This window comes from Delphinus delphis, chromosome 14, assembly GCF_949987515.2.
Source record: "Delphinus delphis chromosome 14, mDelDel1.2, whole genome shotgun sequence".
NCBI classification, from domain to species: domain Eukaryota; kingdom Metazoa; phylum Chordata; class Mammalia; order Artiodactyla; family Delphinidae; genus Delphinus; species Delphinus delphis.
In genome coordinates, this window is record NC_082696.1 from 38,111,391 (window position 1) to 38,130,721 (window position 19,331).

General features: G+C 31.9%; 1 protein-coding gene across 1 annotated transcript in view; it reads left to right on the forward strand.

Annotated features, from left to right (window-relative positions):
• TRDN (triadin) overlaps nucleotides 1-19,331 on the forward strand; it is a 380,477-nt gene that overhangs the window by 276,519 nt on the left and 84,627 nt on the right. Inside the window, exons 21-22 of the mRNA XM_069541367.1 lie at nucleotides 3,231-3,278; nucleotides 19,122-19,172. Of these exons, the coding sequence (XP_069397468.1) occupies nucleotides 3,231-3,278; nucleotides 19,122-19,172 (99 nt within the window). The remainder of the gene's footprint in view (nucleotides 1-3,230; nucleotides 3,279-19,121; nucleotides 19,173-19,331) is intronic.

Here is a 19,331-nt window from a genome sequence, read left to right on the forward strand (position 1 = left end):
CAGGCAATTAGAAAATCCACTTACTTAGATGAACTGTTTATTCCTAATACTTACTCTCCATAGAATTAGGCTTGATGAATTTTATATCAGAATCAGAAATGAAAGGGTCGTTTCACGTAAAATGTTTTCTGTATAGATAATTGGTATTTTCAGTGACCTTTTCTGAATTTAAAAAAAAACTGGTTTAGGGGACTAGCCTCCTCTACTTAATATAAGTGCAAGGAGTTAATAACTCACCACTGGAAAAGAAAAACTTGGTCTTTGTTGTAGAAAAACTTGGTCTTTGTGTGTAAGTCACAATCCAGTGTTTTCTGAAAGATATTTACTCTTCAGAAGATTAAAACAAAATAATTGAAAAATACATATTTCCTATACAATATTCATACTGAGTTTTCAGAATAAAAGAATTATGAATAAGGCTATATGCCCAGGGCTCTATTATAATTAAAAATGATCAGTGTTTGATATTCACATTGATTTGAGAGAGAGCATTCATAGAGGAGACTAATGTACCACACACCTTACTAGCTCCTTAAAGTAATTATAATAAAGTCTAACTCTTTAGTTTGGAATTCAGGGGCTTATGCAATTGACCTCATCTATTTTTAGATTATTTCATATCTCTTCTATGGAAACCCGCTGCTCCAGCTACACTTGTTCACTTCCTCTAGGCACACACAAGGCTTTCCTGCTTCTTTGCCTTTTTCATGTTTCATTGGCTACACCTAATATCTCTCCTCTTTCAGGAAATATACTAATACCAAAACTGATCTAACTCAGAATATTTATTATCAAATCTCATTTTTCAATTAATACACCTAATCACCAAGCAAATATATATCGATCACTTGCTAGGTCCGAAACAATGCTAGATGCTGTAAGAAATATAAGCAATCATCCCTGAATATCCCATGGGCCAAAGAAAAAATGACAGTGATTTTGGAAATATGTTGAATTAATCTATGATGAAAATATCACACTGAAACTGGAGATGCTCCTAAACAGTGTTTACCTGAAATTTATACTCATTAAAAATATTCATTAGAAAAGAAGAAAGGCTGAAAAGCAAACATTTAGGAAGAAAATAATTTTTAATTTATGTTAGAATTTTCATGAAACCCAAAGAAAGAAGAAAGAGAAATAAAAAATGTAAATGCAGAAGCTAAAGAAATAGAAATTAAATAGTACAATAGAAAAAGCAATAAATCCAAATTAGATTCTCTATAAAAACTGAAAAAACTGATAGACCCTTATGTAAACTTATTAAGAAAAAAAGAGAAGACACAAAACATTAATATCAGAAAATTAAAAGGAATCATCATTACAGATTCTGCAGATAATTAAAAAATAGAAATATTTCCCAGTGAGTTTGAAAATTTTAATACAATTGACATTTTGAATCTTTAATTATATTTTGTCACCAAAGAAAAGTCTAGCCAGGTGGCTTCACCGGTGAATGTTTTTCAAACATTTAAGGAAAAATTAACACCAATCTTGTACCAAACCTTCCAGGAACAGAAAAAGAGGAAACATTTTATGGAGCTCATTTTATGGAGCTAGAATAACCTTGATACAAAAACCTAGCAAGGAACAAAAAAGAAAGGAAGCATACAGGTTAACTTCTCTTGTGAACATAAGGGCACAGATCTAAACAAAATATTAGCAGATCTAGTCTGATATTATATGAGAAAGACAAAATGGAACCAAGTTGGTTTTATTTCTAGACTGCAATTTCAAAATTCAATGTAATTAATCAGAATAATAGAATAAAGGGAAATTATACTTATCATAGAAGATGCATTTGATATATTTCATATTATAGTAGAAAGAAACTTCCCTATTCTGATAAGATATATACAAAAACCATTAGCAAATATTATACTCAATGGAGAAAAATGGAAAGATTTCTCCCTGAGAATTGGAAGAAGACAAGGATGTCTGCTATCAGCACTTCTATTATGCATTGTACTGGATATTCTAACCAGTGCAATAAGGTGAGAAATAGAATTAATCAGTACAAGAATAAAAAAGTAAAAAATAAAACTATTCACAGGTGAAATTATCTGCTTGAAAAATTCAAAAGAATATACAGTTGAACTATTACAACTGAGTGAATTTAGCAAGTTTTATATCAAAAAGTCATTTTTTCCCTTACTCTGTCTCTAGTTCATGTCATTAACTTTTTGAAAAGATCATGATAATTTACTCTGTAGACACTTGATTTATGTAATTGTTTCTTCAGAATATTATTTAATATGTTCTCTATATCATATATTTGATTAACCTGAAAGCTTAATCTTTGGCTTAACTTGATTCCAGTTGGCTCCTTTGGCAAGAATACTTCAGAGGTGATACAGTTGTACATCACACTGCATGTCATGAGGAAGCACAGAATGTCTGGATGTCCTATTGTGAATGAGTGGCTTTAAGTTTCCTCAGTGGGTTAAGCTGGTGACAATCACATTTCTTCATTTCCAAGTTGCAGTTTTCCCCATACAACTCTTGGGGGTGATACCTGGGTATGACGGCAATATCCAGCTCCCCATTCATCCTTCATCTAATAGTTGCTAATGTCCTCTGAAGATCCTTACTTGAATCAGTTATTTCAGTACACTGATTTTGTATGAATCATTTCTATTTCTTGGATGTATAACAAGGTAAGCAGATAATACTCCACCGAGAGTAGTAAAATCTCAGTAGTTCATGGGAAACAGCACCTAAGTGATAAATTCTTATTTCTTTTTTGGTTACTTGTGATTTGGAATGACTTCATTTAATATTTAAGCAAATCTCAAGCATGACTACACTGTCCTTTGAGTTGATTAAGCAACATTAAGCTTGAATTTAAGGAGCATCTAGTTGACATTTTCAAGACGCTAAGTGGCTCCAGCAATTACCTGGAATGTAAATCGATTAATCATAATCCTGTCAAGCGGAATTCTTCATAACGCTTGTTTATCAAAGCAGAGTGTAAAAGAATAAGATAGAAAACAGTGTGCAAAGACTAGTAAGAAGAGGGCAAGGGATTATTTTTTTTCTCTAATTCTTTAAGAATAGATTTATAATAATAGGTTTCAGTTGGATTTTAAAGAAGTGAGAAATATTGAAAAAGCTTTAAAATAGGTTGTTTAGAAGAAAATTTTGGCATTGAATGAGTTACAAAATGCCTTTTTGAGCAGAAGCAGCATTTACATCTGGAATTTTATTTAAACCTTATCTCTGCTTTGCAGCTGTACCTGCAAAGAAGGAAGAGAAAACAACCAAGACAGTGGAGCAAGGTAAAAAAAAATGAAGGAGGTTGACATTATCTTTAGAAAGACAACAACATGAGGAGGAAAGCACTGGATTCAGACAGGAGGACGACAATAACCTTTAAATCGATTGCTCTCTTTCACTGTCCTTGCATGTTTTTCTGTGCCAGGGAGAATGTGAGGTGGCAATCTGGGTTTTTGTTCTTTTGTATAACTAAACTTTGAGTGTAAGTTCAGAACAGGGAAGCTCCACAGACTGCTTAATTACATCAAGAGAAATGCTGAAGATTGTTGGGAATAAGGAAATCTTCCAGGGCAATTGGTAGACATTTTTTTCTGTTTGATTTGTGGTTTTAACACCACCTGACTGATCATAGTTTAAAGAATAGAGGTGACACAATTCTGTTTATGCAAAAACAATTTCTACTGCTTGAAAAGTAGTATGTTAAAGCAAAAAACCAGCAATACAGGTAAATTACTTGCATTTATATTACAACTTCAGCAGTTGATTCTCCCAAGAGGTCTAAAATTTCAGTGTTACAAACCATAATGCCATAAATAATGCATTTTCTTTTTTTTAATGCAGCTATATAATAAATATATCATTTTAGAATATGCTTGAGAAAAATGCTACAGCAGAGTAGAATAAAAGTGTTTGAAGTGATGTTGGGCCTTCTGTCAGAGCTCATAGTGCTAATAATTTTAATTTTTGTTCCCCCCACTCTTTGGCTTTTAATATATTATAATATTATAATATGTATTATTTATTATAATAAATAGATGAAATCGGAACTAGAAATAATTTTGTCAAGAATGAAATCAAAATCATTTCTCCTCTTAAATTTGAGACAAATTCCTAATATCAGAAATTAGATATTTTTACATATATATATCAAGAAAATCCTTCAAACCCTCACATTTCAGATAAGTAAACTAAGGTTAAAAAATTCATTAAGGATTTATTTCCTTTGGTTTTTCAAAAGAAAAATCACATTAAATCACATTGAATAAGTTTTCAAATTCATTTTGGCTTCTGTGGACTACCTGGACTTTTAGAATTCAATAAAATGTTTCTGTCAACTTCTTTTTGAGGTGGATACTTCAGTCTCTGAAATATAAAGTAGAGCTCTAGGAGCACAGATCCCAGTTTCAACTTGTTGACTTAGACAAGGTTCTGAGCCTAAATTTCTTCTCTAAAAAATAGAGTTAATTATACCTGACCTACCTGTCTGACAAGATGTGGAGTTCAAACAAGAAAACGTATGTAAAAGGATATGAAAAAATATAAACTCCTAGTTAAGTATATAGTATTTACTTAGGCATTTTTCCTTATAAAATCAGCTTCAATATAAATGAGAATCAAAACCTTTTGCTTTCATTAAGCTTCATAGTTTTTCTCCCCTCTAGTATACAGGCATTGGTTACTCATCTTACAGCATTTGCAGATTGTTTTTATAGCCACAGCAAATTAAGAGAAGACTGACTAGAATATAAAATGTCCACATTAGTAATAGTACCTAACATATAACTGATTAAGCTCAGATTGTTTATGTGTTCTTACCTTCATGTTGGTGTCAGTTTCGTTAATTCTATAATGTTGCCTCAAATAGTTTTGAGACTGGAAATGGCTCTGAGGGATGTGAATTTACTCCTTCAGATTATTTTATAATTCATTCTTTTTAAATCATAAGAAATAAGGTATTTGGATAACTTGCATACTTTTGCGATGGTATATCTATGACTAATAATTTATATGAAAATATATATTTTGTGATTTTAATAAATCAAGGAATTTATGTGATAATAAATCAATTACATTCTACAGATTTCATCATAATATTCTAATATTTATACATAAGATGATGCTTTGACTATTGTGTATTTCTCTTCCTTATATAGTTTTTAGTTATTTTCAGAAGTATAAATAATCTAAAACTAGTTCATAATTCTTTGAAGTACAGTTAAATAGTTTATAAAGAGTTATTTTCATTTAAGGTTTAAGCTATGGACTTGTACTAGGGAAAAACTATGACACTCATAATTCTTAATAGATTTCAAATACACTGAGTGATCTATGTAAAACTGTGTACACTGAAACTCTGAACTTAGTCTGCATTATAATTGTACTTGGGAAACATCAATTAAGCTAAACTTTACATTATGGAAAATTCATATAGTGAAAGGTGAAATAAATGTTATGTTTATGTAATTTAGTGAACTAGACCTCATATCGTTTAAAAATTGAAATTTAGTTAATCTAACCTCTGCAAAAGTCCAAAAAAGTATCTCTATTTTATCTTTAATTCATGATGGATCATGTGGTTTTTAGTTATTCTTCTCATAAAGATCTTAAATTGGCTAGACCAGAATTTTGAGTATTAAGAAACTCTTTATAAATTTTCCCACACTAAAGCCACACACACACACACACACATACACACCCACACACACCACAGACACCATTAACGATTTCTCTTGTTTAGAAAGCAGTTACCTAGAAGCATCAGGAGACACAAATATTTTCCACAATACATGTTGCTCTCCTTATAGTGAGAGCCAAGGAATGCCAAAGATAAAACATCACAACACGTGCTACTGTATGAAGATTTGTCTTTATATATTTGTATATTATATCTAGAAAGAGTACATCACATTTCATTAAGCTTGGTTTATTTATTGTTTGATATTTAATTTCTCATTTTTAGTGTACTTTTTCCTCAGTATTACTTTTCAAAATTGACCTGTCCCCCTAAATCCAATTTCCCTCTCTCTTTTTCAATCTTGTTTTCTCTCAGAAGAAAATTTTTCATAGTATTTGCTTGTTACTAGCCAGAGGATCAAAGCAGTCACTCTAGGGAAGTGACTTCTTACTGTGGCAGGGAAGGAGACCAGTCAAGACAACTAACTTTATTGATATGAGTTGTAGATTGGAGTCCCAGCATCTCCTTGTTTCTAATATTTTTCCTTCAAAGTGATTTCAATCTAACAATGAAAAGGTGAAGAAAATAGTAGTAAATCAAATCATTCGCATATCATCTTTCTTTTTCTTTCATTCACACCTGTGCATGATATTACTTAAAGCTTTCTTTAAGAGTTTGTTCTAAGGGCCTGTAACAGTGCTGGCATGTAGGAAGTGTTCAAAAAATACTTGTGGGTTGAATGAAAACATAGAGGAATTGTTGAAGAAAAGAATACTAGGTGATCCAGATATCGATGATCTGTGCCTCTAAGTACTGTACAATTAAGATATTTTAGTAAATCAAATGTGATTTCTGATAGCAAAGATTGCCAGATATTTCAGAAACCAGGATAAGTGATTAAATCATCTAACTACTCTCATTTTAAAGTAAAAAAAGTAGAGCAATTAATAATTAAATATGCATTATTCATTAATTATATCATTATTATGATCTTTGTAGATGGTACTCTTACATAACAGAACAGCATGTGGTGAACCATCATATGGATAAAGACATCGAATAAATTAAATTTAGCAATTGCACCTTCTATATTGTAAATTTAAAAAAATCTTAAAATGAGAGAAAATTTAATAATTGCCCAATTAGGCCAATGTATGTCTAAATATAGAAACATAAGGGCTTATCCTCACTTTTCTTGGTTTTACATTATAGAACTGAATTAGATGATCTTCTATTCCTTTGAATCAAAAAAATTTATGTTCAACAACGTTTTTAAGTAGTATGTCCCTTATATCAGAATATAAAGCTCTTCCTGCTATAGGAGAAGGCTGGTCTAGAAAGACTTTTATTTCTAGGATTCTAAGACTCAAATGTTAAGGGAAAACACACTTTATAAACTTGGATATTTTAGTATCCCAAAATTAAACTGAAAATTTCATTACAGAAACATTAGTTATAGTCTTCCATCCTCTTAACAATTAAAAATCACTTCAAAATCCACTTAAGTACAAACATGACAAAAATATTCGTGAAAAATGATTAAATAGAATTTGAGTACCTATTAACCACCAAGAATAAATTTGAACACAATTAGTAATCACTTTATTAAGGGTAAAATTGGAGCATATGGATCATAAATGTATCAAATGCAGTTCATTTCCTGTAATAAAACTTATATTTTGCTTTAAATTAAGAAATCTTTTAAAATTCATAAGTGCCGTAATTTGTGTCCACTTGAAGACTTTCTGTTTTTCTTTGCCTTTGTTGCTATTTTGTAAACAATGGTACCCTACATAATTGTATTAGTGTTTTAAATTGTCACAACAAGTGAAACCCAACTGATATTACATGGTTTGTGTGTTTGTCATTGTCCTCAGACACTTTTCAGATTCTTCTATTCTTTGTACATGTACTGGTCTATTTAGAATCTGCGATGTGTATTTATTGTAGATTGATCCCATACTTTCAAGTGAACATTAATAATATCTAAGAGTAATGATTTCTCTGAGAGAAACGTATTTATTTAAATAATAAATGTTTATACTTCATGATGTGTCAACACTATAAAAAAAGAGAGAAACAATTTTACATTTAAGATCAATGTAGTAAAACTGAAGGTGTAGTTGATACATATTGTATTTAATTATTTGCTTAATATGTGACTATAAAATAACCTATTTGCACATGTGGACTAAGTCATGCTGTTGACCCTCAATAAATGTTAAAGTATAATAACAATAGTATTGATTCCTGTGAATTCCAAACTTTTGACAATAGTTTGTGCTCTGGTTGTTTAATATTTATTGAGCGCCCACAACAGACTAGGCGCTGGGAATGGGTGTGAGGAGTATCAAGTGGGCTTTGGAGAGAAGATGGTCTACATACAGAGCTCATGCAACGCTTGTAAAAATGAGTGTACTCTGCTTGCTTACATATTTTATATATTTTCAAGAGAACTTTTTGCAATTTTCCACTATCTCACTTGCTCACATAACACATTTCACTGCTACTTCTTACTTTTATTTCATTTAATAATTTTAGAATGTTCTCATAATCATATGATCTCATGTATGGAAATTTCTTTCTAGTCCCTTCTTTTTCACCATGTTCCTCCCCATTCCTTTCATCACTTTAATAAATAGACAGGTATAAATCCTCCCTATCACAGCTGATTCACAACACACTCAAAAAGTTTGTATTGTTGCATTGATCTCCTACAGGGTACCACCTCCTGCCATGCAATATTTGGTTCATGTGATTCATTTATTGGTAGGAATGTCATTGAATGCTAAAGAGAATTTCAGCCCGGTAAAGGAGCAATGTGTGCCAGTGAGGTTGGCAAGATTTGGAGGCAATGCTAAAAGATGCATTCATGCTGTACCTTTCCGTCAGAAATTAATGGTTCTTGTATTAATGATCCATTTTCTCTAATAAACTAATGTGTAACTTGATCACTCTTATTTTATGCAGGATATACTATAGGCAAGCACAAGTCACACAGAGAGATAATTGTAATGCCCACATTCCAGTTTCCGTCATGCATAATTCTGCTTTTCAGTTATCATGAAACTGAACCACTCCTCTGCTTAATGTGACCTCTGTGCCTATCTTTTTCTTTCCTTTCCTTAGAGACTGTGGCCATTTCATGGAGAAGAACAGTAAAACTATAACATTACCCCAGGAACCTCCCCCTGCGTTTCATACTGGGGTCACTACTTTTACCACCAGGTTACCTTTTAAACTCTGGAGTCAGAGGAACTGGCTGTTAGATGAGCTAAATTAAGTTACCTGACGTTGCCAGAACACACAATTTACATAGGGGTAGTGTGTCACTCCTACTCTGTTTATATTCTATCCCTTCCATGATTCATCAAAGTAATTTCTTAATGGCAATTGTATCCATCTTTTAGGTTCTTAAAAGCAACAAACTTTTTACATCATGCATGTGCTCTTGCTTCATCTATCTTATAATTCTAAAACTTTGTCTTGATATAATGTCCAACAATCTTTATGTAAACTAATGGAATGCAGTTATAAACCATTTCCTAAAGCCCAAATTGTAAATATGAAGAAAAGTTGTCATATGATTTCTGAATTTAATGACAATGCACTTCAGATAAAGTGTATTTTTGATCATTGTCTACATCTTAATATTAGATTGATGGTTCTTTAAGAAATCCTTAAATCTGCAAAAGACCATTTTCATCCTCTTTATAATGAAAACTCTTACAAACCTTATTTTTCCTCATAGAGAATTTTGATCACCAAAACCAGGATTTGGCAAGTAAAAACTATTTTAATTACTCAGTATAGATATTTGAAGATTACGATTTTGTTCTCCAGAGAGAAAAATTGACTTTTGTTTGTTCCTTTGACACTCTACGCTAGATTATATAAAAGACTGCAGAAATGCATTGTAGTGTTTACCACATAACACACCGAGAAAACACCTCCTTGCAAGTTCAAGGACATTAAACTGCTAATTATGTCTCTTTTTTCTATTAATATTTACTTTCACTCCTGCTTTTATTCTGAAACCACATATGGGTTTATTCTCTTTTTTCCCTTAGGGATTTTTAATAGAAAGTATATTATAAGCTGCTCTGTTACAAAGCTAAGTGGCCAGAACAAAGATTGTTTTGGGAGAATTTTTTTATCCCTTTTTTACTGACTTTTTTCTTTCATTTATAAATTGATTTTCTGCTAAAGGCCTATTTAGGGGAAAAAAAAGAGTTGGAATACAATACACACTATCTTGAATAAAATTGCTTAAAATCAATTGCCATGTCATATCCTGGAACAAATTAATGGAGTTTAAGCTACAGTCTCTAAAAATCAAATTGCAGATATTATCTTAAATCATTAGCCCTACATAAAAATGCATTGTTACTTTCTTCTAATTGTAAATTAAAGTACACATTATAGGTCAAATAATTTCAGGAATAAACATGAAAAAATTTTTCATCATTCTACATAAAATTTACTTGCACCTTATTGATTATTACTGCCCCAGTTTTTCATAGAATGATGATGTATTATATGCTAAATAAAAAGCAATTCTTAAAACCTGAAAATTCAATTCAGATACTCCTTTGGAATTATGAAATGACAAAATATAAGTTAGAAAATTTCTTCATCATTTTGACTTGCAAATTTTGGGTTTTATTTCACTTGATTTTTATATAAGAAAGAGAGATACTAGGTCAGATAACTCATAAAGAGCATCTGTAGTCTCGTTAAAAGTCTTGGCAATAAAAATCATGGTCAACAATTCTTAGCTTGGAGTTAGCACTTGTATTGCTGGTCCTTGAAAAGAAATAACTGATAAAAACTAATAATGATTAGAAATATTAATCTGCTTGAATAATATAGTACAGTTATCTGAAAATAAAACTTAAGGCTTGGTCTATCTCTTCCAGTAATTTATTCTGTGACATTAGGGTATTTACTTTTTTCGTAAATCTCCTTTTGTAAGCCAAGATTGTTTTACTAAGCATTCTCTACAGAACTTTCCAGTCCTAATATTGTCTAATTCTCATTTGTAAGAAATGTCTCCCTTGCCTGAGACGTTTCCAACTTTGACCCAAATGCTGAAGAATAAACTTACTTTTCTGATTGCAAGTACAATCTGTACCAAAGTATAAACAGAAATGTCAGATTCAGATTCTAAAATGAAAATATTTCTAAGTATTATATAAATCTACTAAATAGAATTCTAATATTTGAAGTATTTACTTCACTTGAATTTCAATATATACACTTAAATTATACTTAAGTTTCAAAAAGTACATTGCTGGAGCAAAGCATACTATTGAATATCCAATGAAATGACATGAAGGTTCTCTAAATATTAATTTAGCTACAAGGATCACTAATAATGGAACACAGGATGCAGAAATTATGCCCATGACACATATGTACAAAAGAATTTATAAAAAATGAAACAGAAGAAGATATTGTCTCAGGAGACAGGAGAATGTGGATAACAAACTGTGGTTGAATTATGGTTTCAGTTTTGGCATATTTCCAAACAAAATAACAATGACTTTCTAAGTATTGTCAGTCAGTTCAGTATATATAATATTCTCTTAAGAGCAAAAGTTTAATTTCATTGACACAATGACTGAAAAAAATGTTTGGACTAAGGATGTTTAAGGACTCCTTATCATTGGCAGGATATAAATTCAAATTCTCTAGCAGGGTACTGCTGGTTTCTTTATCACCATCCCTCACTGTGACTTTCCAGCCTTGGCTCACATACTTCTCCCCGACTTTGTACATCCAGTGAGGCAGCCACATGAACTTTCACACTCCATTTTTCCTTATGTTGTTCCTTATGTTGGAGATGTCTTTCCAATTCTTCTTTGATGACAAATTTTATATCCAGTTTCAGGATTGATCACAGATTCCAGTACCTCTGTGAGGTCTTTTCTTATTGCATCAGGTAGTTTGTCAGTCCTTCTGCTATGAGCTCAGAGCCCTGTGTATGTGTCTCTATCATTGTACTTAATCTGTCTACGTGGATGCCTTTCAGCATAGACTGAACTCCATGAAACCCTCTTTTCTTTTTTTTCTCAGCTCTGAGCCCAAAAGAGACATTGAATAAATATTTATTGAATGAATCAAGTTTACCTTTTCAAAATACAAAAAAAATGTATTCTTCTTCTAACATATTGCTCCCAAGTGAAGAAACTTAAATAGACCTGGGGTTCTTGTTCTGCAGGGGGATCACTTTGTCACACTGCTAAGCACTGTAGGAAGGACAGTTTCTAGTTTGTTAAAATGGCATTGGCTTTTGCTTTTACTCTAACCAAAGCCTCTTTGAGAGTCTCAGACCTCAACTTTCTTTTATATGCACATATCCATCACAAAGTTTAAAGTGCTGTTAAAGATTTCAAAAAATTTCATTGAAGTCTAATATATTAGTAAATCAAATTAAATAGTGTATATAAAGAATTATATACCATGACCAAGTAGGATTCATTCTAGGTAAGCAAAACTGGATTAACATTTGAAAATAAATTGATGTAATTCATTACATCAACCAGATAAACAAGAAACAAAATCATCTCAATAGATACAGAAAATCATTTGACAAAATCCAACATCCATGTATGATAAAAACTCTCAGCAAACTAGGAACAGAGAGAAACTTCCTCAACTTGATAAAGAACATCTGCAATAAAACCTACTGCTAACATCATACTTAATGATGAGGCACTAGAAAATTTCCCACTAAGATAAAAAACAAGGCAAGGATGTCCCCTCTCAGCACACTTATTCAACATTGTACTGGAAGAACTAGTTAATGAAGTAAGACAAGAAAAGGAAAGAAAAGACATACCAGTTGGGAAGAAAGAAATAAAACTGTCTTGAATGATATGATCATCTATTTAGAAAATTCTAAAGAATCAATAAAAATCTCATAGAACTAATCAGTGATTATAGCAAGGTTGCAGGACACAAGGTTAATCTTCAAAAGTCAATTGTTCTGGAATGTACCAGCAATGAAAAATTGGAATGAACAAAATAAAAAATGCAAGACCATTTACATTAGTGCCAAAAAAAGGAAAAACTTAGATATAAATCTAAGAATAATCTATTCTATATTCATGGGTAAGCAGACTCAAAATTGTTAACATGTAAGTTCTTTACAAAGTTATCTATAGATTCAATGCAATCATGATAAAAATTCCAATGGATATTGACAAACAGATATTATGAATATCAACAAACTGATCCTAAAGTTTATACGGAAAAATAAAAGGCCCAGAATAGCCAAGACAACATTAAAGGAGAAGAACAAAGTCTGAGGACTGACACCCAAGACTTATTATAAAGCTACATTAGTCATCACACTGTGATGTTGGTGAAAGAATCAACAAATAGATCAGTGGAACAAAATGAAGAGCCCAGAAATAGATCCACAAAAATAGTCAACTGATCTTTGACAAAGGAGCAAAAGCAATTCAATGGAGAAAGGATAGTCTTCTCAGCAAGTGGTACTAGGACACTCACAAGCAAAAAGAAAAAAAAAGAATCTAGATGCGAGTCCTACATCCTTTTCAAAATATTAATTCAAAGTGGATCATAGACCTAAATGTAAAACATAAAACTATAAAACTCCTAGAAGAAAACATAAGAGAAAATCTAGTTTATCTTTGGAGATTACTCTTTAGATACAACACCAAAGACACAACCCTTAAATGAAAAGTTGATATGTTGGGCTCTTTTAAAATTAAAAACTTCTGCAAAATATACTGTCAAGAATATTTAAAGACAAAACACAGAATAAGAGAAAATATTTGTAAAATACATATCTGATAAAGGACTGTTATCCAAAATACACAAAGAACTCTTAAAACTCAACAATAGGAAAATGAACAAATCATTTTAAAAATTGGCAAAAGGTCTGAACAGATACCTCACCAAAGAAGATATACAGGTGGGAAATAAGCATATGAAAAAATGCTCAACATCATACATCATTAGGAAATTGCAAATTAAAACAATGAGATACCACTACACACCTATTAGAATGGCTCAAATCCAAAACACTGAAACATCAAATGTTGGGGAGGACGTGGAGAAACAAGAACTCTCACGCTTTGCTGGAGGGAATGCAAAATGGTACAGCCACTTTGGAAGATTGTTTAGTGGTTTCTTATGAAACTAAATGTACTCTTATCATACGATCCTGCAGTCATACTCTTTGGTATTTATCCACATGAGTTGAAAACTAATGTACACAAATATTCCAGCTTTAATCATGGTTGCTAAACTTGAAACCAACAAATATTTCTTCAATAGGTGAATGGATAAATAAATTCTGGTATGTCCATACAAAAGAATTTTCTCCAGTGATAAAAAGCCATGAGCTATCAAGCCATTGAGGAACATTAATTTCTATTTCTAAGTGAAAGAAGCCAATCTGAAAAGTTTACATATTATATAACTCCAACTACATGACTCTTTGGAAAAGGCAAAACTATGGAGATAGTAAAAAGTTCAGTGGTAGCCAGGGGTTTGGGGGGAGGGAGGAATGAATAGGTAGTGCACAGGGAATTCTTAGGGCAGTGAAGCTATTTTATATCCTACTATAATGGTATATGTATGTCATTATACATTTGTCAAAATCCACAGAATGAACAAAACTAAGAATGAACCCTAATGTGAACTGTGGATTTTGGTTGATAATGATGTATCAATATTGGTTCATCAACTGTAACAGACATACAACATTAATTAGGGATTTGATGATGGAGAAGGTGGGGTGTATTAGGGGAAGACATATGTGGGAACCCTCTGAACTTTCCATTCAATTTACTATAAACCTTAATCTACTCTAAAAATTATTATAGTTCATTAATTTTAAAAAATGGTATGGAAATCTTAAATTAGTCTTTAACATATGAATATCAGGGTGAAACAAACATCCCATTCATAGCAAGATTTTATGTAAAAGTGTCTAACCATACAAAACAACACTTCATCATTATATGTAAATACAGGAATGACCACGACCTAGCTTTGCCTGCCCTCAAGGAAATTACAGTCTTGTTAAAAAGATTTTTTTCTTGAAGAAAACATGGGAACTTTGATATCTTAAGTTGAACGTGATTATATGAGAAAAATTCGTAGCTAATGAAGTTTTCTTTGAAAAACAAATTCTTTAGGGCTTAGAAAGCAAATTATTTGCCTAGGGTGTCCTAGTTTATCTCAGCTCCCAAATGTATAAAGGAGTGCTTAATTTATTTTTTAAATAATTGCATATTGCTGATCTTTCTAAAAGAGCCGATTACAGATAAAGTAAAATATACCCCACTGAGGTACAGTCCAGAATTCTGAAAAGTATTCTCTTCTTGCAGCCAAGCTACACAGAGTAAAAGCATCATAATTATAAAGTTTTATCAGAATTCAGTCAAAGGAAAAGAGTATTTAGATGATTTCAGGAAGTACCTCAGCTAAGGTAATTTGAAGACCTATATTACTATAGGAAAGAGTTTGTCAAAAGGACTAGAATACTTAGTCCATTGGACAAAACTTCCATCTCCGTGGTGATTGCAAGATACACATTAGACAAGTTCTATATCTGTTAGTTGTTTTGAATTCCTATGCCATGCTCCATGTCACAGTCTTAACATGTTAACACAGCCCAGCTTGCCTAGAACAACACAGTGCTTGAGTAATTGAAGGAAGCTTCTCAGAGATGCATATACAAAGTGTTATATAGTATTATATAATTGGTGCTTTCAGAACTCCACAACTCTCCACATTCTGTATTGATTATTAGCTTAACTTTCAGAAAACATTCTGAATTCCCTTATTTACAGTTTCTTGAGAAATACCTTACCATAGTCTTCAAGTACTAACAACACTGTTAACATGTCATTCAAAGAAATTTCATATTGTACTCTTTAATTAGAATGTCCTGTTAGAGGATAAGACAGGTTGCAAAATTATATTCTTTTTTTAAATTAAAAAATAAAGACTAAGAAATACAATGAAGTTCCAAGTTTTTTTAAAAAAAAGACACCAACATATAAATATAATTGAATTGGAGTTGTTTTAAATTGAGAATTTTTAAACAGATTTTTAGAGAAAAATATTTTAAAATGTTAAAAATATGTGTGCCAGGTTATTTAGTCTATAGACCAGGAAATGATTAAATGCATCACTAAGGCAAAAAGGAAGTTAAAAATGGCGTCCCGACCAAGTCATACTTAATTACAAAGTTAATGGACAATGTCCTGAGTAAAATTAAACCCTGACAACATCTTTTCAGGAGCATTCAAAGTTAATATTGCATAAAATATCAAAATATTTTATTTTTTCTCATGGGGATTATAAACATAGAATGCTAAACCATTTAGACTACTTGAAAATTCTTTTCTCTGTATTTATTTATGAAACATATTTTGGAGTTTGAAAAAGATACCAAAATACCTTTTCTAAAATATCCCTGATTGTCAAAATTATGTACTAATGAACATAAAACAATGACAGAGGCATGTAGGGCATTCACATATTAAATATTTAAAAATCATGCAACTAATCACAATTGAACCACTCTAGGAACAAGGTAGTATCACTTTAGGATGCAACAGAGATGTTATGAAACAATTTTGACATTTTTGGTGCTGTGTGATGTACATTAGTAGTCATGATCTGAGGAATTATCTGTCATTGAACTTACGGATAGAGCTCTCCATATGGTTCTTTAAAGCTACTCTTTCCATCAGAAGAAAAATCCAAAAAAAAATTGATACTTTGATCTTATTCATTATACTCATGAAACAATATCTCATATCAGCAGGCAAATTACATATCTTCAGAAAGAGGAAAGAACCACAGTTTTTGAAGTGATACTTTTGAACACTTCAGTAGAGCTAGCTGGGAAAGAAAGGTTAAGAATTTTGAGTTTGATTCTTCACACAGCCAGGAAATCTGGGCTGCCTGATGATTCTGTTAGGATCTTTTACACCCTCCAATTTCAGTTTCTTTTTTACAATCTAGCTACACTTGACATTGACATCAAGCCAAAACACTTCAACAGAAATATTTTTTTTAATATCCTAATGTCTCTAATAATAAATTGATATTTGATCATTCAGAGCAATGAGTAATAACTAATAGCTAGATCAAAGATATTATTAATCAATACCCTTTCCTTTAAACACATTGTTTTTGGGGTTCAAAATATTTATGTGCTGAGGAGGAACTCCAGTGCTGATTTCTTTTGTTACAAGATTGTCCATTATTTCAGTTTTTTATTTTGTCTGTTTCATAGGCCTTTTACAAAAACCTTGTAGAAGGAAACACTATTATTATATATACATTTTATCTTTTAGAGGATAATGTTAGAAGAAAAAGTAAATGCTATTTTCTATTTCTTTTTATTGGTTAGATATTCAGGTTCCTAACTTTAAAAAAAAAACCTGGATTTATTGAAATTGAATATTTTTCTCTTTAAATGAATAGTTTTTATCTAGTAAATTATTTAAAATTTAGCTTGCTATTTATAGCTCTTTTGATCACACTTTGTGTGTGGTATTCATTTTTAAACATCTGGCAATAGCAAAATTGATAAAATTTATATTACCAATATATGAATATATATCAATATAGGCAAATTATATGAGATTGGATTTAAAACATGCAGGTAAAAAGTAACACAGGACATCAGTTTTTCTTTTAATTTCATATGTTATTAAGAAAACAATTTTTAACTTTCGGATTTATTTTGCCTTTGTATACTTAGTTTATTCACTAAATCAAGTTTACGTGATCAAAGCAAATAAGATTTGTTTGGGGCATTCAAAAAAATCATGTTACTGGTTGTATTGATAGCTTCCATTTGTAAATGAGACTTCAAGCTGATTTGCTTCTGCAACACTTGCATGTAATGTGTACTTCGCCCGTATTTCCAACTGTTTGCAAGACATTTCCTTTTTGGGTATCTTGTTGACACATGAAGCACAATTTATTCAAAACAAAGATAATGTCTTCCTCCAAAGAACTCTGTTACCTATATTCCATATGTCAATTGGTGGTAGATTATCTTTCTGTGAACCAAGTAAGAACTCCAGGAGTTCTTTTTTTGTAAGATCCTCAGCTTTTAAAAACACCTGACTTACATCCTGCACCCTGATATACTGTTAAATTGTTATTTCCTGACCAGTGAAATTCTAGTCAGCTGAGGAACCTAAACCCAAATGCAGTAAAATCCTTCCCCAGTTTTAAAAGTAGAATTAATCATTTCTCTGTTATCTGTATAGCTGTACTGGAGAACTTATATTGTGCATGGTACAGTATTTTGTTGTTTATTAGCTGTTTCATGTGCTGTTTCTGCTTACAGACCACTTCAAAACTTAGTGATATAAAACAACAGCTGATTTTACTTTGCTCATGATTTAGAGAATCAGGAGTTCAGGAGGGATCAACTGAGCAGTTTTTCACTTGGATACCTCATGTGATTACAATCAGATGTCGGCTTGGGCTGCAGACATCTAAAGTAACTGACATCTGGATGTCCAAGATGGCTCACTTAGATGGCTGGTAGTTGATGCTAGCTGTTGGCTGGGAGCTCAGCTGTGGCTGCTGACTGGATTGCCTGTATTTGGTCTTGCCAACCTGGCGGTGTCAGTTGGAGTACTTATATGGCAGCCGGCTTCCCCCAGAGCTAGAGAAGCAGATAGAAACTACATGGTTTTTCCTGATTTAGCCTAGGAAGTCACGCAGCAACACTTCTACTGTATTCTTTTGGTTACAAGTGACTCACACACCCAAACTGACAGACTGTCCAGCCCATGCCTCCCCATTCTCTCTTCTGTCGTAAAATGTCTTTTCAGCTTCATTTGTTTTGGTCTAATTCCTTTCCAGCTTTCAAGCTCTTCTTCAGTACCACCTGCCAAAGCCTTTCCTGATTCCATCATTGAGCTACCAGAGCCAATATATTTGTGTTTGAGTTCAGAGAGACATTAGTTCAAATCCCAGATTTCCCGTTTAAGGGCTACATGACCTTGGGAAAGTTATTTAATCCCTTTATGTGAAAAGTAGCAATAATAACAAGACCTACCAACCTTAGAGGGTTATTGTGAACGTTGAATGACTAAACAGTAGAGAACATTGCCTGTGACACATAGTAAGTAGACAGTGTTAGCTATAACTCTTATCATACCTTCTTTTTCCAAAGCCCGTGGTATTTTATTTGTACATTCTTGTATCTACCATAGTCTGCCCCTTGTAATAATTTCAGGGCTTATTTTTATCTTCTGTATATTTAGTTCAATATGTTACAAGCAACTTATCCCAGTAGACACCTGTATCTTGAATACCAAAGCAGAGCCCCTCTGGTTCTTTAAGCCTCAGTAAACATAACACATAAAGAACTTGCCATTTTTTCTTCATTATTCCTTGTAACCTTTCCTCCCTATGATTCTTCTTGCAGAAATTAGAAAAGAAAAATCCGGAAAGACGTCTTCAGTTCTGAAGGATAAAGGTAATAGAGTCAAGTTAACATAACACAAGAAATTTATTAGCAAAAATATCTGAATGTGTCCACAGTACATTAGTCAACTTCTTTGCAGGTTTGTGGGTCAGAATTGCACAGGACACCCTCATATATTTGAAAACTTTTATTTATTTACCTGTCTGTTAA